The sequence below is a fragment of the Simochromis diagramma genome, unplaced genomic scaffold, assembly GCF_900408965.1.
Source record: "Simochromis diagramma unplaced genomic scaffold, fSimDia1.1 OVJJ01000084.1, whole genome shotgun sequence".
In the NCBI taxonomy this organism is placed as follows: Eukaryota; Metazoa; Chordata; class Actinopteri; order Cichliformes; family Cichlidae; genus Simochromis; species Simochromis diagramma.
Genome location: NW_024386906.1, coordinates 303768 through 327615, shown reverse-complemented (window position 1 = coordinate 327615; position 23848 = coordinate 303768). Strand labels below are relative to the sequence as shown.

Here is a 23848-nt window from a genome sequence, read left to right as displayed (position 1 = left end):
GAAAACAAGGCTCAGTGTGAAATAAACAGTAAACGCTTCAACTTGCCACATATCAAAATTCATGTCTTTGTCTGGAATTCAGTCTAATAAAATACAACCCTGGCTTATTTAACTGAATTACTGAGTCATAAACATAAGAAACTTGGAAATAGATAATGAGGAAAGTAACATTTCAAGCAGAAATAGTTTTTTTTCAAGTCCCCTTAGTTCATCGGCAAAGTAAAAAAAAACAGCTGGATAAACCTGATAGTGTTATCATGCATTTTCTGAACAAACGTTGAAGCATATGCTAAACCATTTGATAAGGATGTTAACAAAAGGGGGCACAAAAAACCACAACATGACACGTGCCACATGCCCATTTAAGCAGGTTACAAAAGTAGGCAAAACTCTCATTTTGTTGCACTCTGACTCTATCTCTGAAAAAATGCCATCATCTGCCGTCATCTCTGATGAACTTCAGGATTCTCTGCTTCTAGTGAGTTCCTGTTAGTTTGCCCCAAACCAAGAGATGAGGATGGAAAGGACCAGTTGTGAAATATAACTTTAATTCCACTGATGAATCTAAATATGTTCTTTGAGAAAGAGGGGATCTGTGAGTTTCACATGGTTGCCGGTAGGTAGCATAACAACAGCGGTGGCTGCAGTGACTCCTGACATGCTCTCAAAAGTTCTAAGTTTGGACATATGCTGTGTGTCCAGAGGGGGATACATCGAGCGCTTGCGGACATTGTAAGTTCTGTATGTAAGCACCTCTTGAAATCGGATGATTCTTTTTGATACACTTAGTCTATAGTGTTACAGATAACGCTACTCAGAAGTATATACAGCATGTAAAATCAACATTAGAGTTTTACATTAACTAATCAGTCATTATAACATAACTTGTGTGATTCTGAATAAGAAGTACTTTTATTTGAGATATCTGAAATGTATATTATTATTTGTGCTTACTTATATAAATGCATAAATTGCCACTTTGTGAAACAGCTATTTAATAACATTAAACTACTGCTAAAGAGGCTTTGGTGCCTGGTGCCTCTGTGATGTGCAGTGGGGAGTTAAACTCGGCAAAGGCTTTATTTTGAAACTTCTGGGCGGAAGTCCCCGTGAGCCTGCCTAGCTTGGCAGCTAGCCTGCGCAGCAAGTCTCCTTGCCGCCGCCGCTAAAACGGTTCAGTGCAGGACTTTCTCCTCCATCACTTCCTTCTACTGAGCAATGTGTTGTGAGGCAGGGGGGTGTGAGGAGCGCCACTCTTCACTGCTTCACGCGGCTCGGGAGCCATGGCGGAGGGGGTACTGAGGACGACCCAGCGGCCGGAGCACAGCGGGTCACCAGGAGCGGCTCAGCGCACAAGGAAGGACCCACGTTCTCACCTGCAGCACAGCCTCTAGAACCGTTACTGACGGAATACAATGGTGACGTCTGCTAAACTTTTCCGCACATCCCCAGCTTTGGTCACGCGCGGCCGCTTTAACTTTTCACCAACTGGCAGTTGTCGATTCTCGATGGTATCGTAGCGACGCGGAGTTTGGTGTGCTTTTCTCTTCTTCCAGGACCTGTGTCCTGTAAAGCCATCTGCCTCGGGCGGAAATCTGGCGTACTGTCCCGCAGCGAGCTCGCACAGCGCCTCGTTAATATTTCATAGCCGAATCAGAGGTTAACATGGGGGCAAAGCAGAGCAGCCCCACTGCTAACCCAGCTGCTAACGGACGGACCAGAGCCTACTCCGGCTCGGACCTGCCCTCCAGCACGTCCGGCAGCAGCGCTGGCAGGACTGCCGCCCGGGGGGCGAGGTACCACGGTGCGTCCGGAGCCTCCGGACCCAGCACCAGCCAGCAGATCGGAGCCAGGGCCAGGTCTGTTGGGGGCTCGAGTTTAAGACCCCACTCTGGCATTAACATTCCCAACAGCGGCGGGGGCTACAGCTCCCCGGAGTCCGGCGGCAGCAGCCCAGAGGAGGCGGCGGACAGGGAGCGCTCGGGCGGAGGGCAAGAAGTTCCCCGGCTGTTGATTGGATCATTACCAGCACACCTTTCGCCTCATCTGTTCGGAGGTAAGAGCGCAGAGCCGCTCCGCTGCTGCGGTGACGCTGACGCACGGCTGTTTACAGCAGGGTACAGCGGAGAGGTTAGGACGGGGGGCAGTGGTAATCAAACAGGGTTCATTGATCGCTAGAAACGTAGTATTACAGTCAGCTGGTACTACACGAAGCATAACTGATGTGGGCCAGTTAGCGTTATGCCAAGGTGCTCCTCAATCCGAGGGAGAGTCAAATGATCGCAGAGGCAGTCACCGGATCACCGGTGAACACACACCGTGTTTGTTACCTCATCGAAACTTTACAAGATTAACGAAAACCAGAGGTCAGCTCCTTCCAAGAAAAACGATCAGACTAAACGTGGAGCAGGTCTAAGTGAATGTGAAGCTCAAATAAAACACGTTTGTTTGGTTACTTTTGCAGTCGCTCTAGAAGCAAGACTCAAATAAATGCCCACATCTGTCTTGGTAAAGCCGCTACGCAGTTATCTTTCAATTATAAGTGACAGGAGCAATATTTTGCCCTAATAATAATAAATGATGACATTAATTGAGCTGCATTGATGTTACAAACTGTTCCTCTGGTGTTACTGTTGAGTCTTCAGTATTGAATGTTTGTAATGAATGAAAAAGATGCATTCAAAGGTTTGATTCCAGTTAGAGTAAATATGCGATGAACAGGTGAATCCAAAAGTTACGGTCAGGTGGAACATTAAGTGGTCGTCATTAGAGTGAGGAAGAATTATCAGAGATGGGCTTATTGTGTGTCAGTCACAAGTCGTTACCCAGTATTGTCAGTGGTGCCTGTGAATGTGAAGCCTGCCAACTAAATCCTCCCATTATCAGCTAACATTAGAAACCATCAGCAGATACCTGCAGACTAGCTAAGTATGTGTGTAGCCATCAAGATGTCACCCACTGGTTAGTGATGTCCAGTTAGGAAGCCTAAAGCTGCTTGCCATGTGAGGAGGGAGGGGTGGACATTTATTGGCTGATTACATGTCAGTCATGGGTGTTTTGGACCAGGGTTGGGAATGCTGGTTAAAGCTGGCGATGTTGGGCCAGACTAATACAGGGGTTTTAAGAGCGATACCATTTCAGTATTCCGATACGTTGGGTGTCTTCTTCTCTTTCTGTCAGACACATGAAGCACACAGACACACAAACCATAAACATATTTGCCTAACATTTGTAATAGCCATGAAGTTATGCCCGTGATTGCAGTTATTTATTTACTCGTTTATGCTCTGCCCAGCTCTACAAAAAAATTACAACTTTTTATTCAGAATGATACAAAATCAAAGTTTGAGGCTCTGGAAGGTGTTTCCAAAGGTCACGGCCAACCACTGTTTTCTCAGCGGTGCTGTTAAACCGCAGGTATTTGACTGTGTGGCCATTAAAAAAGTGCTGCTTTTTGCCATTTCTGTGTTCACCTTCTAAACTGTCTGCGGTGATCTGACCAGCTTCCCAAACGACTTGTTAAGACTAGTTAATGTGATCCGTGGCACACATCAAACTGTGCAGCTAGCATTTTCTTTTACTGTAAGGGCCAACATGGAGGAAGTTGGTCACCCAGCTGTAACTTCACTGCCAAATATGTTTCTGAACAGTCTTGTGTTTGTGTCACAGTTATGACTGAGCACAAGTTAGAAAGCTGACTGCAGTTCTCTGAACAGTGTCAGCGTTAATGGTTTTATGAGGTAAAACGGCGCCTTATTCTAAGCTCGACGTTGTTACAGTGATAATAGAAAAATGATCAAAAAGCGATCCACAGCCTAGCTTAGCTTCATGAAGATGCTGGCCCCTGAGTGAGCGGCTCCTGCTGGCTTTAATAACAAATAATGTGTGATGGTGATGATGACTCATTTGAGCCAAGTGCTAAGATAAACAGTGCGAGCCTCCTTGTGAATGTGCTCTTCTTGGTTTCATTGATCTGCTGTGAGGGCTGTAGTGACTAATCTTCAAGCGCTCTAATGCTTCGTGACCTGAGATTGATCGGGGAACTGGGGCAGAGGTCAGATACACAGCTCGGCATGTGGCACAGAGGGAGTCGGTCTGGGAGCTGATCGTCAGCGCAGGTGAGGATCGGCTGGGTGATGCTCTCGGTGAAAACGATTCACATGGCGCAGCACGTCATCCAGCACGAGCACAGTGAGTGTGTGTGCTTGTGTCTGTTCACAGAAGGAAGACAGAAACGCTGAGTTCATTCGGGGAAGACAATAGAGCCATTTGAGATGCATTGCCCTTCTCCTGGAGAGTATTTAGCAGCAGGCGGTTCAGGCTGGACAGTTTCCAGAAGGCATCATTTTTATATTTATTTACTAGCGTTTGCTGTTCTGTTTGCTGTCTGTCAGAACAGTGACAGGTTTTATGCCTTGATCTGATCATTTTATAATCTATAGCTTAAGCACGCTCACAGAATCTGAAGATCAAACAGATCAAACCAATCCAGGCGAAAATAACCTCAAGTAAAATAAAATCATTCATCTGTCTGATAAAAGTACCTTTTAAGAAGATATTTAAAAGAAGTCCCAGCCTCAGCCGGTCTCGTGTCCTCAGGCAGGCCCGGGGGCTCCGGCTGCAAATGCTCTGATAAAAGACCTCTGCCTCAGGACTACTCACCACATGCTGGCTTGTCGTCTTGTGTGTGTGTGAGGTCAGAAATGTTGGACTGAAAAAGGCCAAGGAGGAAGTAATAACGTGGTTGACACTGAGAGCCGGAAAGTTTAACGTCAGTGATATAAGCAGATCAATGCATGTTAAGTTCATGCAGCTTAAATCATTGCTGCTGTGTATGTTTAACAGTCAAAATAGATCCTGTCGGTGAAATAGATGTTTGTGGTGTGCTGCTCAGAAGTGTTCAGATGATTCGGCTGGTGAGTCACGTAATGAGCGCTGAGCCCCGGAGGGCAAAAACAACACTGCAACTTGTTGGACCCTGACAGTTTGTAGAAGCTGAAGCATGCCAACATTTCATTGGTTTCATTCTTATCACCTCTGAAACGGAGGGAAAAACCGATGTGATAAAACTCGCAGGTATCGTTTGATCCAGGTGCAACTGTTGCTTTCCACTCTCTGTCTTTGTGCAACACTTTGCATTTTATCATTATTATTCATCTCTGACACTTTTCCACAGGGTGTCTTTTGTGCTGTTTATTCCCCTCAGCTGATCACAGCAGATGGCCCCGCCCCTCCCTGAGTGGTTCTTCTGGAGGTTTTTCCTGTTAAAAGGGAGTTTTTTCTTCCCACTGTTGCCAGGTGCTTGTTCATAGGAGGTGGGCATTTACTCAGTATTATTGTAGATAGAGCAGGGTGATATGGCCAAAAATATTTTATCACGATATATATTTGAAACTTTGCGATAACGATATAACTGACGATGTAATTGATGCGAGACAAAATACAACTCCACAACTTTACTAGCGCAAAAAAACCCATCCATTTATTTTCACTTAAACAAGCAGCTGTTTTTTATGTCAATTAAAGCTATATAAACATTTAACAGTGCAAATGCAAATTCCTTGCTGAAAGTTTAACCAAAAGGCATTTCCAGTAGAAATGGGCTGACACGTCCTGAGCATAACCATGTATAATATCCACTGACGTTAAAAAGAGCTGCTTTGCAACATTAAACTGCAGTGTGCCAAATAAAAAAGTCAAATACGTATTTTTCGGACCATAAGGTGCACGGGATTATAAGACACAAGAAACAAAGCAGTCAGATAAATCAAACTTTACTCAGCTCATTCTTCTTGCTTCCTCCACTTCTGTACCATTGATTCATTAATGCTGTATTCTATCACAGCTGCTCTGTTCCCATGTTGTTGCAGTATATGAATGACTAACCTCGTATTGTGGATGGATTATCTCAGTTGTTCTCCTGACTGAAGTTTGGTCTGTTTACAGCATCCTGCCATGCGACTGTATTTGTCTCTAACCATCAGGAACCCTCACGTTAACTTTTATCAAGTGGAAAAAAGTTAGCATTCATCCTCCAGCTTCACTGTTTATGTTATGCTAACATAGCTGTGTCGCTAGCAATCACGTAGCACATCATTTCATTTCACTCAACGATCCGCTTTCCCCCTTCTCATTCTCCGTTGCCGCCATGCTTTTTCGGCCATGTGCGTTTTACTCATATTCTATTGCGATATTTTATTTTCTTATCGTTGCCTAACATTGTACTGGTATTACCGTGAACGGTATGATATGGCTCAGCCCTAGTTGTAGAGTCTTTACCTTACAGTATAAAGTACCTTGAGGTAACCCTTGTTTTGATTTGACACTATATAAATCAAACTGAATGAAACAAATCTGCACTTCAACATCTAGAGAATGTTTACACTGCTACCAGTACAAAGGTACAGTGTGTATTTTGGATCTGGACGGGTCAGTAACAATCCTGCTATTTCAGACTAAAGGCCAAGCGTTTTAGTGTAGTCCAAGTAAAAAAAATATGGAGGTGGAAATGATCAGACTCACTTTAAACAATCTGATTATAACAGCCTTTAATGTAAATCAATGTTTTTATTTGATTTGAAAGAGGAAAAACTGAGCAACTGAATTTGACAGTGTCAGAAAACAACCCCTCCTGTGGACACGTTACTGTCTGAAAGCCTGGCGTTGGCACATTTGTCACTGACATTTACACTAATGCTGGTAAACCTGCTGTCAGCTGATCCATCCACATGGTGGTTCCACCTATCAGACTCTATTTAATAATAATATTATTGATTATTATTTAATCTGATTAATAGTAGAGTTAGTAATCACATTATAAGCATATTAAAAGTGTGTTGCAATAATATTTAAAGAGACAGCAGTTATGGTCGAGGCTGTTTTTAAACACTGGATCCAAGAATTTACCTGAGACTGTAAGCAGCAGGTGGACAACATGATGGATGATTTTATATCTAAACATGAACGATAATATTAATGTTACCGTTGGAAAAGTCTGCATTAAACAGATAAATACGAGGAGAGTGTTCACAGATTATACGTTTCCATCTTCTTTAAGTTGCCGATCTGTTAGTGAATGGGAGCTATCAAATGTTTACAAGGTATGAAACATATCTATATGCATAAATTATTATCAAATAAACCAAGAGATAAAACACCGCAACTTCACACATTCGTAGTAATACAAGAAGCATATCTTTTTACACGAGACTCCCTCAACTTTTGACACATAGCACCATTCTAAGCTTTAGCTTTGACAAAGGCTTTTTATCCTCAAGACAGCATGCCACTCTGTCTCTCCATCCATTGACCAATGTGCTGAGGATGGAAATGCTGAGAGTCATAATGCCAGGGTACTGAATGAACTGAATCAGGAGGTTTTGGGTCATTGTGTTTGACAGTGCTCTTCATGAAAAGACCAAATGGAGGAATATCCTCTGGAAGAATAGTACACATCCTTCCTGTAGTGGTGCAAAGACTGGGAGATTTCATGGCAGGAAGCAGAGAAACACTTCTTTGAAACCTGTCGTGTCTGCATTGAAATTTCTACTGCAAGTTAGCGCTGTTCCATATCATTTCATCCATAATACTGAATATAAACTTTTACATGATATAAAAGTTTCTTATCAATATATTAATTACAGAGTGACCATGTGTTTACGTTCTCTGGATGCACAAACACAAACAGATAGCAGACAAGTCCATGCATGTCAGTCAGCAGTGGCTCTGATGAATTATTAAACTACTCCAAGAACTTCCAACAAAGCACAAAGATTTGTGCACAATATGGAAGAAAATTGTTCACGTTAAAGATGGAAACTTGTTTCATCCACTGAGGTAGAATCGCTGTCAGGTCCAACCAGGAGGATACGCCAGCAAGCTGGTGATCGTGATCGAACTTGGAGGCTGTCTCACCGCCCCTACCTACACCTACTACCAGCTGTGTCTGCATCAGTGCTTCAGACTGCGATCGTATATTTCAGTTATTAGGAAAGAGGAGGTGATTGTTGCATGATGTGAGTGGATGACATGTGGGCTTTGCATAACATGCTGTGGTGTTTACCTGCAGTTCATTCAGAGCAGCAATCAGACCTACATCACAGGAGCAGATTGAACCTGTTAAAGAAAGAACTCCCTCATTATCCTCCACAGGGAGAACATGTTCATGTATCAGAGAATTTGAACTGATTTATTTGGACTCGCAGGTTTTTGTTCAAAATAGAAGAAAGTCGAAGAGAAAGAAAAACAGCACACACACTGTGGTGATCATTGCTTTCTGCACAGGCTTGGCTCATTTTAAATGAGTCTGAGCCAACCCGCCTTCCCACCGACTTCCTACTTGAATTTGTCTGTGAGCGGGAGGAGCGAAACAAACGGTACAGTATCTGTAAAACCTGTGAACCAAACATTTACCATTTCGGTACATTTTTCGTAGTACCTTTAGTCTTTATTATTTTGGCGCTGTATGTGAGTGCATGTGAGCGTGTTTACTAAAACAAACACATTCATGCACCGAGCACCACACACACGTGTCAGGTTGTGTGCACAGGTTGTTAGTGCGAGTGTGAGTCAGCAGACAGGAGTGTAATAATTAACTTGGCTCGTTCAGTATCCTTCTTCTATGATGGCCGCATGCATGGATCAGTAGTGTGCACACACATACACACACATTTAAACTTGTCTGCAGGCTGTGTTAGCAGGTGGCATGATGGCTTTATTAAAGGTGCTGGATCTTCATTTAAAGAACAGACTGGTGGATATGCAGCAGAGCAGCTTTGCCACACTCAAGCCAAAAACTGTGTGGAAGAGTCTGTTTTTGCTGAAGAGTATGCAACGCTGACAGAAATGTAATGCAATTGAGGAAGAGAGCTTTAAATAACGTGGTCTGATGAGCAGCATAACACATTCATGCTGTTTGTCTCAAACACAAACGGACGGTTTGTTTCTTAGTGTCAGAACCACAGACTGTATATAAAAGATGGACATAGCTGCCGTGGCACTATGAAACGAGCCGATGGTTTTGGCCCCTGTATTTTGGAATGTCACTGTTGGGCCAGTGGGTGAGATTAGATATTAAAAATTAAATTTGATAATGCTGTCAATCTTGGTTAGCAAGCTGCATTCATAACATCTTTGCTAATTGGCATTTGCCTGAATAGCATATTCACCCCTAAAAGCCGTCGGGGTGAGGACTAGAGTACGACATTGCCTAGATGTTGTATGGAATTGCACTTTGTGAATACTTGTGCTATGGAGGTAGAAGTTAGCTGTTGTGTAGTGACCCGTGTTTGTTTTTTGTCCCAGACTGTGTGGTGTAATAGTTTGTGAATTTAAGTGGCTGATTCCTGCCCCGATTACAAACACCACGCAGCATTCTGACATTATTTGTGTTCCTGCAGAAAACCTTTAAAGTGGGATCAGTCAGTAATGGAGCCTCTTTCTGCCAATCCAAGCAAGCAGATAAAAGCTGCCACATATGCTCTTTTTTTTTTTTCAGTACCTGCTCTGCTCAGCTCAACTCAGTTTTTTCAGGGTTTGCATTAAGTGGTAGTACCAGCCTACTCAGCTGGGGTTCCAAGGCGATCCAGAAATGTGACCTCAAGAGACTGCATGCCACCGATTGGCCAGTACGCAGCGTCAGTCGATGATTCATGAGAGTGATTTCTTTACAGAAATCAGAACCGCCATTTTTGAAACCCGGCAACAAGGGAAACAGCTGCAGAAAGTCAACACTGTGGTCCAAGCAGCATGTATGCCATCGCCTCGAGCTCCTGCTTTGTTGTGTGTTTGTGTTGCATACAAAGATGTCACAGGCTAGGGCTGTTCGATATAACGATATATATCGGATGACGATATAAAAACGTCTGTCGTTTCATTTTACGCTACCGTTTGTTTCGTGGTGTCGCAAAATAAACTGTTTACGGCAACATTTGTTCATGGTTCTGATGTCACTGTAGTTATTATTAATTTCTTAAAGTTCTCTCTTTCTCTTATATTTAATATAACCACACTACAGACGGACAAGAGCCTGTTTTTATGCGTTGTCGTTGGCAACAACGACGGTAAAACCATTTCCACATAAACCTTTCACAATAAAGCTCAAGATCCTGTTGAGACTTTTCAAAATAAACCGAATCACGTGAAAGATGCAGAGTATTTATGGATGAGAAGTAAAAAAGAGCCGCCAGGTGCTAAAAAATAAACCTTAGACTTAGACGTTAGAACAGGCTTTTCCCCGCAGCACGCCGTGTAATAAATACTCACAAAGAAAACGGCGCCGTTACAACTTCTGTCTAAAAATGTGTCGTTTCATGCATCGGTTAAAACACTCGACTCCAGCTACATGACGCGCAGCTGGAAACACTTCACGCAGGTCGAGCTGCCCGAGATTCACAGAGTTTACAGAAAATGTTACATGTTTGTGATTTATATCATTATCGGGCGATAGATGTCTCATATCGGGATATGAGACTTTGGACATATCGCACAGCCTCATCACAGGCACATTGCTATAATGACCTCACGCACACATGAGCTACTCAGTTTTAATGGAAAGCGGCCATAACAGCTGAGGAGGTTCTAGTGGAAAAGAGATTAGAGTGGATCCCAGCTGAAACACCTACCAGCAAATCTGCATATTCCAGCCTGGTCTCAGGTGAAGCACACGTTTTATTGACGCTCCCAGAGAGCAGCCTTTATGTGCATCCTTCTTTTCCCAATAAGCTACTTTTAGTGATTGCACTTTAATCTGAAGTTTGAGTCTGATTGAACCAGGTGCCAGCAGCAGTAGCTGCTTAACATTTAACAATAGCTAAAATAAAATAATCTTCTATTTTTGCAGGATCTGCACAATATTGTCTCATAATAACACTAAAAATGGGTTTCTACCTGGGATGTTGTCTTGGGTGAAGCTTCTTAACCAGCTGCTTAAAGTCCTGTTTGTCAGTCATTTCCATCCACCCTTTGCTCCTCCTGTGATGTGGAGCGCAGCTAGCGGGGGTTCCAGCGGTGTTTGGTCATGTGTTTACATTTTGGTTGCATCTCACCAGCTGCTAGCGTCTCCTTCGTATCCTGGTTTTACTCGTCACTGTGTTTTTGCCTGAAGTGGTCAAACGTGTTTGTTGTTTCCACCTAAAGGTAAAATACTTTGCATGTTTTGCTGGGCTTTGTTGGAGGCTGTTGATCGCTCCCTTTTAGGTACTCAAGCTGATACTTGGCTCTCAGACATGCCCAGACTTGTGTTGTTGTTGAGCGCACTAGGGAGTGCAAAGCCATATGACATAATAATTTGACATTTTTATGCTATTTAAAAATGTGTATTGTCACAGATGATATGATATGGCTCAAACTATCCAGTGCATGTAAGGTTCTCGATTCCAACGAGCAGCGGTCATTTTTCACAAACCACAGCACAACTACTGACTGAGAACTTCTGTGCGGCTGATTCAGTTATATATTAAAATCCTCACTGCAAAAAGAAAAAAAAAGAAAGAAATATTTGTTTTTACAAATTATTTTTCAAAAAGTCCTGTAACTTTCTGCCAGGAGTACCATTAACGGACCTTTCTGTAATAGTAAAATGTGAATACTACCATTTACAGGTGTTTCCTTTCACTGTAACTCTTTAAATATACGTTACAGTTACAACCTGATGCACCCTTTGCTCAAAAATCCTTAAATTAATCTGTGCTTAGTACACAACACTGGTACATTTAATGACTCGTGTGTTTAATGTGAAATATCCTTTTATTCTTCTCAACTCAAAAACGATACCAAAATATAACGACAGAATCCATTTTACCATAAAATGACTAAACAGCTGCTACATGAATAATAAATATCAAAGTCATAATCTTTACAATTTGAGCATTTTATTTTTCCTGATGTCAGTTTGTAAATTTCTTCATATAGTTCATATACATGTACAGTTTTCATCAAACAGGGTGCCTCACACACATTTACACACACTTCATTTAACAATATGCAGAGTACCTTAAACTAGAATCATGGCTGTGGTTGTTTGTTTTGTGGTTGTCTGTGTGTTAAGTCTGTATAACGTCCAGTATTACTTGGGTACGCCCAAAGAACACATTGATATCCGACACACCAGCAGCATCTGTCAGTGGCATTTAATGCGCTGGTTTGTGGCATTTTGGGGCTGATGCAGATGCAGGTTTTATGGGAGTAAGAAAATAACAATATTCATATTCCAGCTACACAGAGCCGTGAAATATGAGATACTACTTGTGACCTACACGGATTGCATTGCCCATTTTGTCCTCTGTCATTCTCCTCCAACTACAAAGCTCCTGTTATTCCACTTCACTAACATGTCTCAGAGTCTTTGTTTTGATGTATTGGGTGTATTCTCCTGTCCCCACAACATGTTTCCCCCCATCCTCTGTCACCACCAGCACGGGCACCTTGTCGGACTTTTACTTCACCTTAACAGCATTAGCCTTACTCGTCTGAGTATCCTGAGCATGAACATTGTTAACTTTTAGAGCCCAACAGATTTATTGGCAGGCTGATGTTATCAATCATTAGAAACTATTATCCTGTCTGTCAGAGCTATTGCAGCACGGCTGCCCCACCCTGAACCTGGTTCTGTTCATCCCACTTTCACCGAGTGTTTGCTCGTAGGGGTCGTCTGATTTTCTCTGTATTGTTGAGTCTTACAATATAACCTGCCTTGAGGTGACTATTGGTGTGATTTTACCACTGTTAGGTTGAAATTGTTAAATGTTGTCATTGTGTTACTTAAATTTGTAAGTCTTGGTTCAAACTGTATGATCAAAGACACTCCTGTTTCTATTGCCCTCCCCAGCCTGTAGAATGGTGGGGAGGCTGTAGTGTTTTATTACAGGCACAGCCTATGTGAGGCTTCTGTTTTCTTGTTTAGTAAACTTCCTGCCTTTATGACCCTTTTGGTGAGCAGGAGGTCACACAAACGCACCCCCAAACACGCACACGCACACACACACACACACACACACACACACACATACATGCTCACACACTTTTGCAATGCTCCTTTTTGTGTTGAGTTTTGTTGTTGTTCTTAGCACAGGTCCATTGTTGGTCGACACAGACTTGATACAGGAGGGCGTTTATATGTGCATGGCTTCAGGTTCCCTTCTTGTGTGTAAGAGTTCCTGAAGCAGCAAAGACAGAGAAAGAAGCCACCAGGTATGCTCCATCTCTACAGCAGTTCTGGACAGTTGTTCCACGCCATCATTAGGCTGCTGCTACTTGTTCTTCTTTTGGCTGTTCTCTTCAGACCGGATCAGCTGTCTCATCTCACTCTGTCCCTAGCATCCTCTTCTGTCACACTAAACCTCCGCACGTCCTTTCTTACTACAAACATGAACGTCTTCTGTGGTCCTCCTCTTTTCCTCCTGTCTCATAGCTGCATCTTCAGTATCCTTTGGCCAGTATATCCACTATCCCTTCCCTGTCTGCCAACACTAGCACAGTTTCTACCGTTAACCTGTAAACCAACAGCACCAGAGGTGGTTGTTGTAAACCTGGGCTCAAACCAATCCAATGTGGAAATGTCATTCTTTATGATCCGCACTGGTCATTGTTTTACACCCTTACTGGCACAACCCTTCCCATTTATCCGGGCTTAGGACTGGCACTAGGAGTGCACTCGCTTGTGTGCAGTAACGCTGCCATAGAAAGGTCCAGAACTCGACATTATATCAAATTAGAGAAAAACACCTTATTGCTGAAAGTGGTTGCACTCAGTGTGTCCAGAGACATCCTGACATAGTCGTAGTGCGTACCTATATAGTTTGAGGCATCTGTAGAATTTCTCTCACTATGTGCAAGCTGTAAACTCATGAAGGAAATGGCCACCTATTGATTATAGTGTGGCTATAACTCTCAATCAGTTTGATAAAATGCTTGGCAGCAGAGAGGCACAGTTCTGAATTGTACCAATCTCTAGCTTCATGCAGATACTGACTGGACTGTGACCAGGTGGAGAAATTGGATTTTAGGACCTTTGAGAGACTTTTATGTGGGCAATCAAAGATATCCCATCTCCAACTCGGCTATTCTCCTGCTTCTTCCTGTATGCCAGTGAAAAGCAATTATAGTGGGGTCAAAGGTCTTAAATATTGCACGGGGTTGTAAATTCTTTGCTTCTCTACCTGTCTCTTTACAATAATAGAAATGCCAGCTACTGTCCACAGTGCATAGACAGTGCATTTGTATGTCTGCAAAAACCTATAAGAGCCAGTCTCACCTCTGCAGCATTGTTCCGATAAATGATTCACTTTGTCTTTTAAATTTGGTCTAACAACCGCAAGACACATTAGTCAGATCTCTGCATATCAACACAGGCTGATTTTTATAACATTTTAAAGAAGAAACTTTGGATCTTTCTAGATATTAAGTAGAGCAGGGACGACTTTGTAGCTGTGAATCCACAACAAGTGCTAAAATGAAACGGGTGCATTGTTACAGCGGGCCCGACTGCAAACAGCACATGCAGCATTGGTCCCTGTGTGACCTGGTTAAACAGCACAGTATCTCTGCGCTCCTGTGCAACACTGAGAGTCACTTTAGTCACATTCTGACCGGTAAGATCAGTGGTTATAAAATGTGATCAAAGTGTTTTTTGATTTGTTTGTAGTTAAAGTTCAGAGAATCTAAACATGACAGAAATCAGAAGTTGCCGTGACGACTGTGAGGAGGAGGTGCTTTCAATCAATCTAAGATTCTTTGATGTTTGGTGATTCCTAATGAAGTCATTTCATTTCGGGTTTACTTAATATTTTCAGATGTGCTTACGATCCAGCTGATGTCCACTCACAATGCTGCTGACTCTGTAAATAGGTTACCTGAAGAAATCCCTCTAATAGGACATCACATTCTTATTCTGGGAACCAGCAATGATTCGTGTTGACAGAAGCCTCCTGTCTTGCTGTTGTACACAAAGTCTCCTTTGCTGTCAGTGGCCTGATGCACTTGCTGGGACATCATTAGCTGCAGAGGGATGAAGGTCTTGTTGTCCTAAAGAGGACAATAAGACCTTCGGCCAGGAGACCCTGAACTGCCTCCCATCAGGTCCTGTGTGCTTTGAACTGTGGCTTTCACTACCTGCTTAGATTTAGACATTGTTTCCCACCAGGTTCGATCCATGTAAAAACTACACAGATCTAATGAAGTAGTGGTAGGATTCATTACTGAAAAGGTTACAGAGTCGTTTCTAAAGCTGTGGGACTCCAGTGAACCACAGTGGGAGCCGTTATCTACAAATGCCAAAAACATGGAACAGTGGTTCACAAAAGACCCCAGAACATCATCCAAACTGCAGACCTCACTTGCCTCAGTGTTCATGGCCGCACCATGACAAAGAGAGTCAGGCCATTTGTTGCTCATCTGTTTTCTGCAAAGACCTAAAGCCAGATTGGAGCTGACAGAGAAACCCCTGCAGACACAGACCAGTCCCTGACAGTCATCTTTTTCCATCCTTGCTGTCATTATTCATGCACAAGGACACGGTGATCTAAGTCCTACACACTCTCTGCTCCCGAGATCGATAATATTGTGTCTTTCTGGAGAAATGTTTAACATGCCAGCATGAGGGTTCAGATGATTACACATCACAGGGGCTCAGTTCTGTGGTCAAGTCAGTCCAGGTTAGCAGAAATCTACCTTGAAGAGATAAGCTATCAGCTACTTAACCTGCTTTCTTAATCTGCGCCTTCATCTGAATACAGCAGCAGATGTGTTTTGGTGATTAACTGCATGGATGTGACGTCAGCCACAGGTTTGTAAAAAGGTGTTGTGAAGCTTGGATTGGGTTTCCTGCTGACCTTTACGCTGTAAAATGTCCACAGGACGAGGAGTTTCTCCACACTCTTATCCAGGAGACTCTTGAACTGAAACCTTGATGAAATAAACATCTGGAAGTTTAAGGTATCATCTCGTGTTGAAGTGGTTGACTCCAGCAGTGATTTTGTATAATTTGTAATCTCCACAATGATAAGAGTCATAACGGTCTCATTTTTAGAAGGGTCTGTCCTTGTGACTGTTAGCTGATAACTTGGCACTTTCCCCCCTTCTGGTGTAAATATGGGAACTTCTGGATCCAAAAATCAAGCAGAAGCCAAAACACTAATGTTAAGGCTTCAAAATGAAGAGTCAGAGCAAGTTTGTGCTACAATTACATATAAAATTACATATTATTATTATTGACATGATTTGATTGATTGTTAGTCATGTCGTTCACAAAAAGGGCTTCATAGTACCAGAAATCTATACCGTTAGCTTAGTACCATATACTTAGAAAGCAGCTGGATTCTTGTGAGATGTGACATAAGGTTTCGTCTGGCTGGCTTCAAGCTGTGACCTCTGTGAAGAACTACTGGACAAACTAACATTAGACTTTGTAACCTTTGTTTTGCACGCAGCTGATTTCTCACAGACCTTGAATTCTGTGTGGAGTTCTGCTTTTTTTATACGTTTCAGTGACTATTTGCATCCTGGCATTTGGTTGTGTTGAACAGCAAAACTCATTACCTGACTGAAAATATTTAAATATGTCCAAATACAGCATAGTTCTGGCTGCAGAGCTGGGGTACTTTGGAGCAATGTATTGCCTTTCCTAAATTCTCTAGTTAGAAATGCTGGCTGAGACTTTAGTCACTGGGATTAGCAGCTGCTAACCGCTCGGTGTTTAAAGCTGGCCTACATGAAGAACTTTGTACCTAGAAAGAGCAACCACAGTGGGATAAAGAGCTATGTTACTCAGTTTCTCCTGAACAAACTTGTAACATTTTTGTAGTTTGGGTGTAAACGTCTCCACCATTCAGAACACTTTCCAATGATTCTAGTCACACTGTAACGGGCAGAGGACTTGCTGCTCTGCTTGAACACACAAAGGGTTTCAGAAAACATGCCTCATTCTGTCATTCAGCTTAGGCAGGTTAACTTTTCTTGAAATCTTCAAACATTTGCAATAGCAAGACATTTTTTTCCACAGCAGCATGGTAGCGTGACCAAACCCCACATCAGTATATTTTGTAAATGTCCGAGCCTCTTCTTCCTGCAGAGATTCTGCACCTCCTCGCCATCTTGTTCGATAAATAGGCAGGTGTCAGCTGGACAGGTGCCGATCCTGCAATCTCTGCCCATTGTACCTCAACGTACCTCCTGCTGCATGAAGACGAGCACTTAAAGGCCAAAAACCCCAGAATAGCCACATTTGAGTCGCATCATGCACACAGACTCTTTGTTTTATTTTACTCAGAGAGGCAAACTGCACATAAAGAGAAACTGAAAGGAAACTGTTATAATGAATGTAACCCTATGCCCTGTTATTTCACAGTGGAGTCTTTGACAAACAGATTCATTTACTTTGTCATCTATTTAACTATAAAGTGATGACCTTAATAATCGGACTTATTGTTTCACTAACAATAGGTTTATTCCTCAACCAGGATAATATATTAGATGTCTCTGCTGTGTTATCAACCTGCAATATTATCACAGATTGACCAGAGTAGTAATGTTTTTGTTTGTTTCATTTTCATGATCCATAGTCTACGACCCAAGTAAATTCAACTTTTTCCTTCAGTAAAGCAAAGAAACGTTTTCATATCACTGCATGTCAGCAGTACATCTGTGACCAGCCAATAGATCTGTTTTACAGCAGCCATGTTAATATTTAATAATAAATAAACTCAGGTGACTAATCACATTAATCAAGGCTATGGTTCAACATGGAATAAAACTTGTTTCGTTGTCAGTAACAGCCTATTCTGTCAGCACAACCATCCACGGTTCCAGAGCTTAGAGTATTCGCAGTGTTTGCCAGCCTTTATTAAACACACATAAAAGAACCACACATTTAACTTTAAAGTCCAACACGTGGAAAATAGATTTTATTGTACAAACAGGAGAAATATGCAACATCGTGTGTGTGAAACTGCCACATCTGTGCACAGCTGTGCAGTGTGGATAGATTAGAGGAATATATTTATAATACTGGTACGAGTGTTTCACTGAAGATCATTGATATGGGTGTACTGCTTCACAGTGTTGTCCTTTCACCTTGAGTAGATGAACAACCTGTAATCTCTAAGCTGATGCATAGTCCTCTAAATACTGAATGTTAACTTAGGGTGACGTTTCTGGCTACTCGATAAATGCAAATCAGAGGTTCATTGTTCTTCGAGTTCTCTTTGGAGTGGCAGTGATTTCTCAGAAACATATCCGTGGTGGACCTGGGAACATTGTGACTGTAGTAGAGCAGGTAGTGTACACTCCACCGACTCCACTTTGCACTGTGTTATATTGTTCTTGGTCTACATTTTGGATTTATGTGGCTGAACAGTTTTTCGTTGCTCCTGCAACAGTGACAGTGAAGATGATCTTATATCTTACTGCTCATGATTTATACAGTCTATACTGCATCTGATAGTGTGTGAAGGGAAATCACAGAGAAAATGAAAGTGGCTTTTAACCGTCTTGTTCTTCTAGTACACACGGTTCTCCCCTCATACTCCTTCCACATGTGAAGCATAAAGAGACAGTGTTTGCCACTGTTGTTCTTTTAACCCCCCCTCATGCTGTTATTCTGAGGGCAGTCCATCTGCTGATCTCAGAGGGCAGATGATTAACGGCACACAGCACCTGCTGAAACCTTTCCTCACACTTTGACTTGTAAGTGGAAACAGCGGAAAGCCCCTTAAAGCCCACAGAGGTTTATGGTAGTGGTGGTGTGTTTGTGACAGATAAGACAGTCTCAGGTGCTCGCAAATACTGCATGTATTCACAAGATGGGAAATAAGTACAGCCATTCAGTACTCCATCTATGAAGCAGTCACTTACTTTTATTAAGATGCTGACCTCTAAAGAGCTTCTTTTTTGCTGTTTCACATACATGTAATGGTTCTTTATGACGCAGAATCTCCTCCTAACAGGCTGTATGAGCTGGTTTAGAGAACTTTATTTAGTTGTTTCATTGTGACAACAGTTTCAGTGTTCTGACCCGTCTGTCTGCTGGCTGATGTTAGCTCAATGCAGCGTGTAAGCCAACACAGAAGCTATCTCACATAACAACATACGGTATTAAAGCTCAGCTAGTTCATCCAAACTTCCAGGGCCGATCTGGTAACGTAGTTGGCCATTTTCAATCTGCTAACTCTAACTAACCAACTAACTCTGCCAGATTCATCTAGCGTAATCCAGCTAGCTGGCTAACTCCAGGTTGCTTGCTATCGTCAAAGCTAGCCAAATCAAGTCAACAATAGTTGAGCAAAAAGAACCTGACCACGGTTTTACACGGTGACCCGACGCCAAGTCCTCCTCGTGCTCTGTGTTTGCGTGTGATACTAATATTTACTGAGGGGAGGACAGAAAGACTCAGGCTGACGTAACAAGAAGGCAGTGCTGCGTTAGACAGGAGCACTGCCTCGCATCGTCTCCACTACATCCAGCTCTTTCCTCAGCAAGCATGTTTATTTATACCCCTGTTGTTGCTGCTCTCTCCTGCCCACTCTTCTCTATATTCCAATCACTTCCTTTTTTACCCTCTGCCTTGGAGTGAAAGTGCCAGTAACATGAACTATATATACATCAATGGGTCAACAATTCTTCAGCCCAACTATCAAAAGAATGACCCTCAGTGGTGTCCAGCATCAGTACAGCTCTGCTCCCTCACAGCTTTCTGTCTCAGGAGGGGACTCCCGTGCATTTTATCTAGATCCACATACGTACTTTGAAACATTTAGACTCCCCGATCACATCAATTTATTTTTAGTGTTCTGCATGTTTTAAATACCTAAACCCCGAAGTCTAAGGAACGACTGTATTTTCTTCAAGACATTTCACCTCTCAGGTGATCGATGACCCTGGTGCAGGTGGTACATGATCAATATGGGTTAATGACCCTGTTAAGGACAGTTCCCTTATATAACAGGGACTCTCCACCATTTGGTTTGAGAACGGGAAAAAGCTGCTCGGATGAAAGATGAAATGTCTTCTTTCCAAGCGCTTATGCTATCATCACCTGGATGACTGAGAACTTCCACAGACATAAACCCAAGGTTTCAAACGATCTAAGTATTTGTTGGCCAAGAGAGAATCAAAGCCTGTCTTATGCAGACTGTCTGTAGCTACTTTGTTACTTGGAGCCGGCGTAAGTTCCTCATTCAGTTATTTCATTATTGATTCATGCAGAAGTATTATTTCAGTCAAGTATGTTTCCATTACTGATGGTTACTGCAATGAGGAGATGGGCAAAACAGCAGGTGATTATCATATGTCAGTGCAACTAGATCCGTATTAATGTTAACAGCATGAAGGATCTCACAAGGCTAATATTGTTTCCTTCCTTTTTGTTTTTGTAATTGCTGCTCGTTCCCTGAAATGCACTTTCTGTGCAAGTTAACTCACCAAAATTCATGGTGCAGTCAAACAGTTTTGCAACTGTGTCCATAAAAAGCAAAAATAAAAAAAAAGCTAATTTAAAGTTTGTAATCTCTGTGGAATTCAGGCTGCTTGTGATCACAGAGTGATGTTAGAGAGCGGTCTCTGTGTTGTACAGCCGGGCCCATAAGTGTTTAAACAAACCATTTTTGTAATCTTGCCTGTGTACAACACCTCAGTGGATCCAAATCAAACTATCGAGTGCAGACCTTTTCTCTGGCCTTGGTTCACGAGCCTTAGGTTCTATGTATTTATGAATCTGTATGCTGGCCTCATTCCCCAAACTGTCAGTTCAGGTGGCAAAGAAGAGCAGTGAAAAAAGACAAAGGGGATTTACTTGGTCATGATTGATTACCAGTTACTTATCCCTGCCAGTTCTCAGCTTAAGAATCTGCCTAGCTCTGGAAAACCTGACGTTAATATTAAAAGGATTGTGAGCAGTGGTGTTCATGCATATGCTGATGGATTCATGGAAGGCGTTTGTGTACAATGAGCTGGGCTACTGAAGTGCAGCCACACCGGTTGGACAATCAGTGAAGTGATCAATAAAATGCCGATTCATAAATCCCTTTTAATAGCATGGTGTGCAAGATGTGCTGACACAGGGACTGCAGGAGAGCCGAGTTAAGGACAGTGGGTAATGAACACAGGGCTCAGGGATGCTCTCCAAACAGCAGATTAGATGGGAACAAAGATATGGTGCTTATATAGTCAAAAGTGTGAAGCATTCTGGGTAACAGTGCGTGAAGTTTTGAGTCTGTAGCCAAGAAGCTGCTGGCTCGCAGCTTTTCATGGTAGTCTTTGGACTTCAGTCCAGTCTGCTCCCTCACTCACCACAAGCCTTCATAACATTAAAGTGGCGACAAAAGTGGAACTGATTACCCGGGGCCCCAATGGTGGGAAGGGCCCTTGCAAGCCTAGAATGAAAAATTTGGTTTTGTTTTCAATTTTCATTTCAAAGTAATTAGTGTCATAATGAAGTTTCCGCAATAAATCAGTCGTGTAAATGAACTTTAATTCCAAGAAGTAGTGGAGACACTCATTTTTACCCAGGTTGGTTTAGTCCATCCGGAGCTGGACTGGCTTTTAGGTGTTATGAATTTATTCTAGCCGACATGCTGATGTGCACTGTGACTCATGTCTTTCTCTAAGAAAGCAAAATCATATGAAATAAAGCAACTGAGGGAAGTTGGCTGTTAACAAATTTCTATCAAAAGAACGGTGAGCACAGCAAAACTAACAGTTGTTAAAAACAATGAGCTAGTGTCATCTGTAACACTGTATTCATCAAATTCACACAACCTAACACCAAGAAACACACAAAATGTGAGAAACGGCTAGAGCAGGTCCTTCTCCAAATGATATGACATGAGGTGAGCTCATGTAGTGGCAACTAAAACCAGCAAGGGTGACGTGAGTAAGGCACAAACCCAGTTTTATCTGATGCATTTTAACATACTGCTTTTAGCCCTTTTCAACCTGCTAATTTTAATTCACTAAACACTAAATGTGGACATTTACAAATATAAATACATTATTTACAGTGGTGTGTCCTGAAAATATTTAAGCAGGTTAACAGGCTAATTAATATCAGTCCTGTTTGCTTTATTCTTGTAGGTGTGTCAGTGAGCCCAGAGAATGGTGACGTGAAGAGAGGTTGCCCTTTATTTTACATTTATTTACCTTTATGTGCGTCAGGAAAGCAGATTCTTTTTGTGTTTCTGCAAATAAAACTCTGTCACTAGATACCATTTATGTCTTTATTATGAAGCGCAGGAGCCTGCGACTTTTGTTGCCATTTAACCTTTTCTTTTATACCATGAGACTCATAACTATTTCAGTGAAAAAGGCTAACCTGTTGACCATTGCAGATATTTGTATACAGTTGTCAGCTCAGGTGCTGGGTAAAAAAATACATAGATATGGTCCTACTCTACCTGAGCACCCAAAGCTGTTTATAAAGCTTACCTCATTTTTCTGTTTAAGCCCTTTCTAGCTAACCTTCATACACATTCATACTCTGATGGATGCATTGGAGAAAAAGATTGAGAGAAAACTTGGAGAGAGGATGAGAGAGCATCTTGCCCAAGGATACTTCCAGTGCTCATATTTACATGTGGTGATCTAAGAAAGGATGCTATGAATGTCATTACCCCAATTTCACATTTTTATCTTTTTATACCAATGAGTTTTATGTGTTGAGCTATTTGGTTATAAGGCAGAGCGTCACAATTAGAGACAACAAACAACACAAAGCCCTCATACCAGGTGTAGACCATGGTGGTGCAGGGGTAAGGATTTATGACCTGGGCAACTTGCAGTCAGTGAGTTGACCATCAACTGTATGCCAAACTTTTCTAGACCCAAATGTGAGGCCATCTGTCCAAAAGCTAAAGCTTGACCAAACTGGGTTAGGCAGCAGGACAGTGATCCACAAACAAGCTATCAAGGTGTTACAGTGGCTCAGTCAAAGGCCAGACCTCAACCTGATTGAAAGACTTTGGCAGGTGAGCTTAAGAGAGCCGTGCAGTGCTAGATGGTTAGTTGGACAAATATACATGCACATAAAAGTTTGAAAGTTGTATCATAGGTAGCGTTATATGCCTTTACATGTCCTCTTTGCAAATGTGTCCACAGGAGCATTGTCCATATAATGAAATAATAAAAGGAGACATACTAAGTTCATTTCCACGTACAGTAATAAAACCGCAGAATTCATTCCCTGCCTCAAAAAAGCAGTTTGAGCTTCTCTCCCCTTAAAACTTAGTTTTTTGATTGGCCTGTGCCAACAAACAAAACAACAGCTTCAGGGGTCACAGCTGGAATGCCCACCATAATGTCACACAGCAGTTGTTAGTGGGAAGGAAGCTAATAGATAAGGATCAGCAGAAAATAACAGCTTTTACTTTATACAGCGCCTTGCAAATGTATTCGGCCCCCTTGAACTTTCCCACATTTTGTCTCATTACAGCCACAAACATGAATCAATGTTATTGGAATTCCACATGAAAGACCAACACAAAGTGGTGCACACGTGAGAAGTGGAACGAAAATCAGACATGATTCCAAACATTTTTTACAAATAAATAACTGCAAAGTGGGGTGTGTGTAATTATTCAGCCCCCTTTAGTCTGAGTGCAGTCAGTTGCACATAGACATCGCAGTCCAAAGAACACACCAGACAGGTCAGGGATAAAGTTATTGAGAAATTTAAAGCAGGCTTAGGCTACAAAAAGATTTCCCAAGCCTTGAACATCCCACGGAGCACTGTTCAAGCCATCATTCAGAAATGGAAGGAGTATGGCACAACTGTAAACCTGCCAAGACAAGGCCGTCCACCTAAACTCACAGGCCCAACAAGGAGAGCGCTGATCAGAAATGCAGCCAAGAGGCCCATGGTGAC

The 23848-nt window shown here is 42.3% G+C and overlaps 1 protein-coding gene across 1 annotated transcript in view; it reads left to right on the top strand.

The window, feature by feature from the left end:
• The first annotated feature begins 1089 nt into the window (after nucleotides 1-1089).
• Nucleotides 1090-23848, top strand: part of znrf2b (zinc and ring finger 2b) — a 47984-nt gene continuing 25225 nt past the window's right edge. The window contains exon 1 of the mRNA XM_040034905.1: nucleotides 1090-2056. Coding sequence (XP_039890839.1) covers nucleotides 1666-2056 — 391 coding nt within the window. The 5' untranslated portion in view covers nucleotides 1090-1665. The remainder of the gene's footprint in view (nucleotides 2057-23848) is intronic.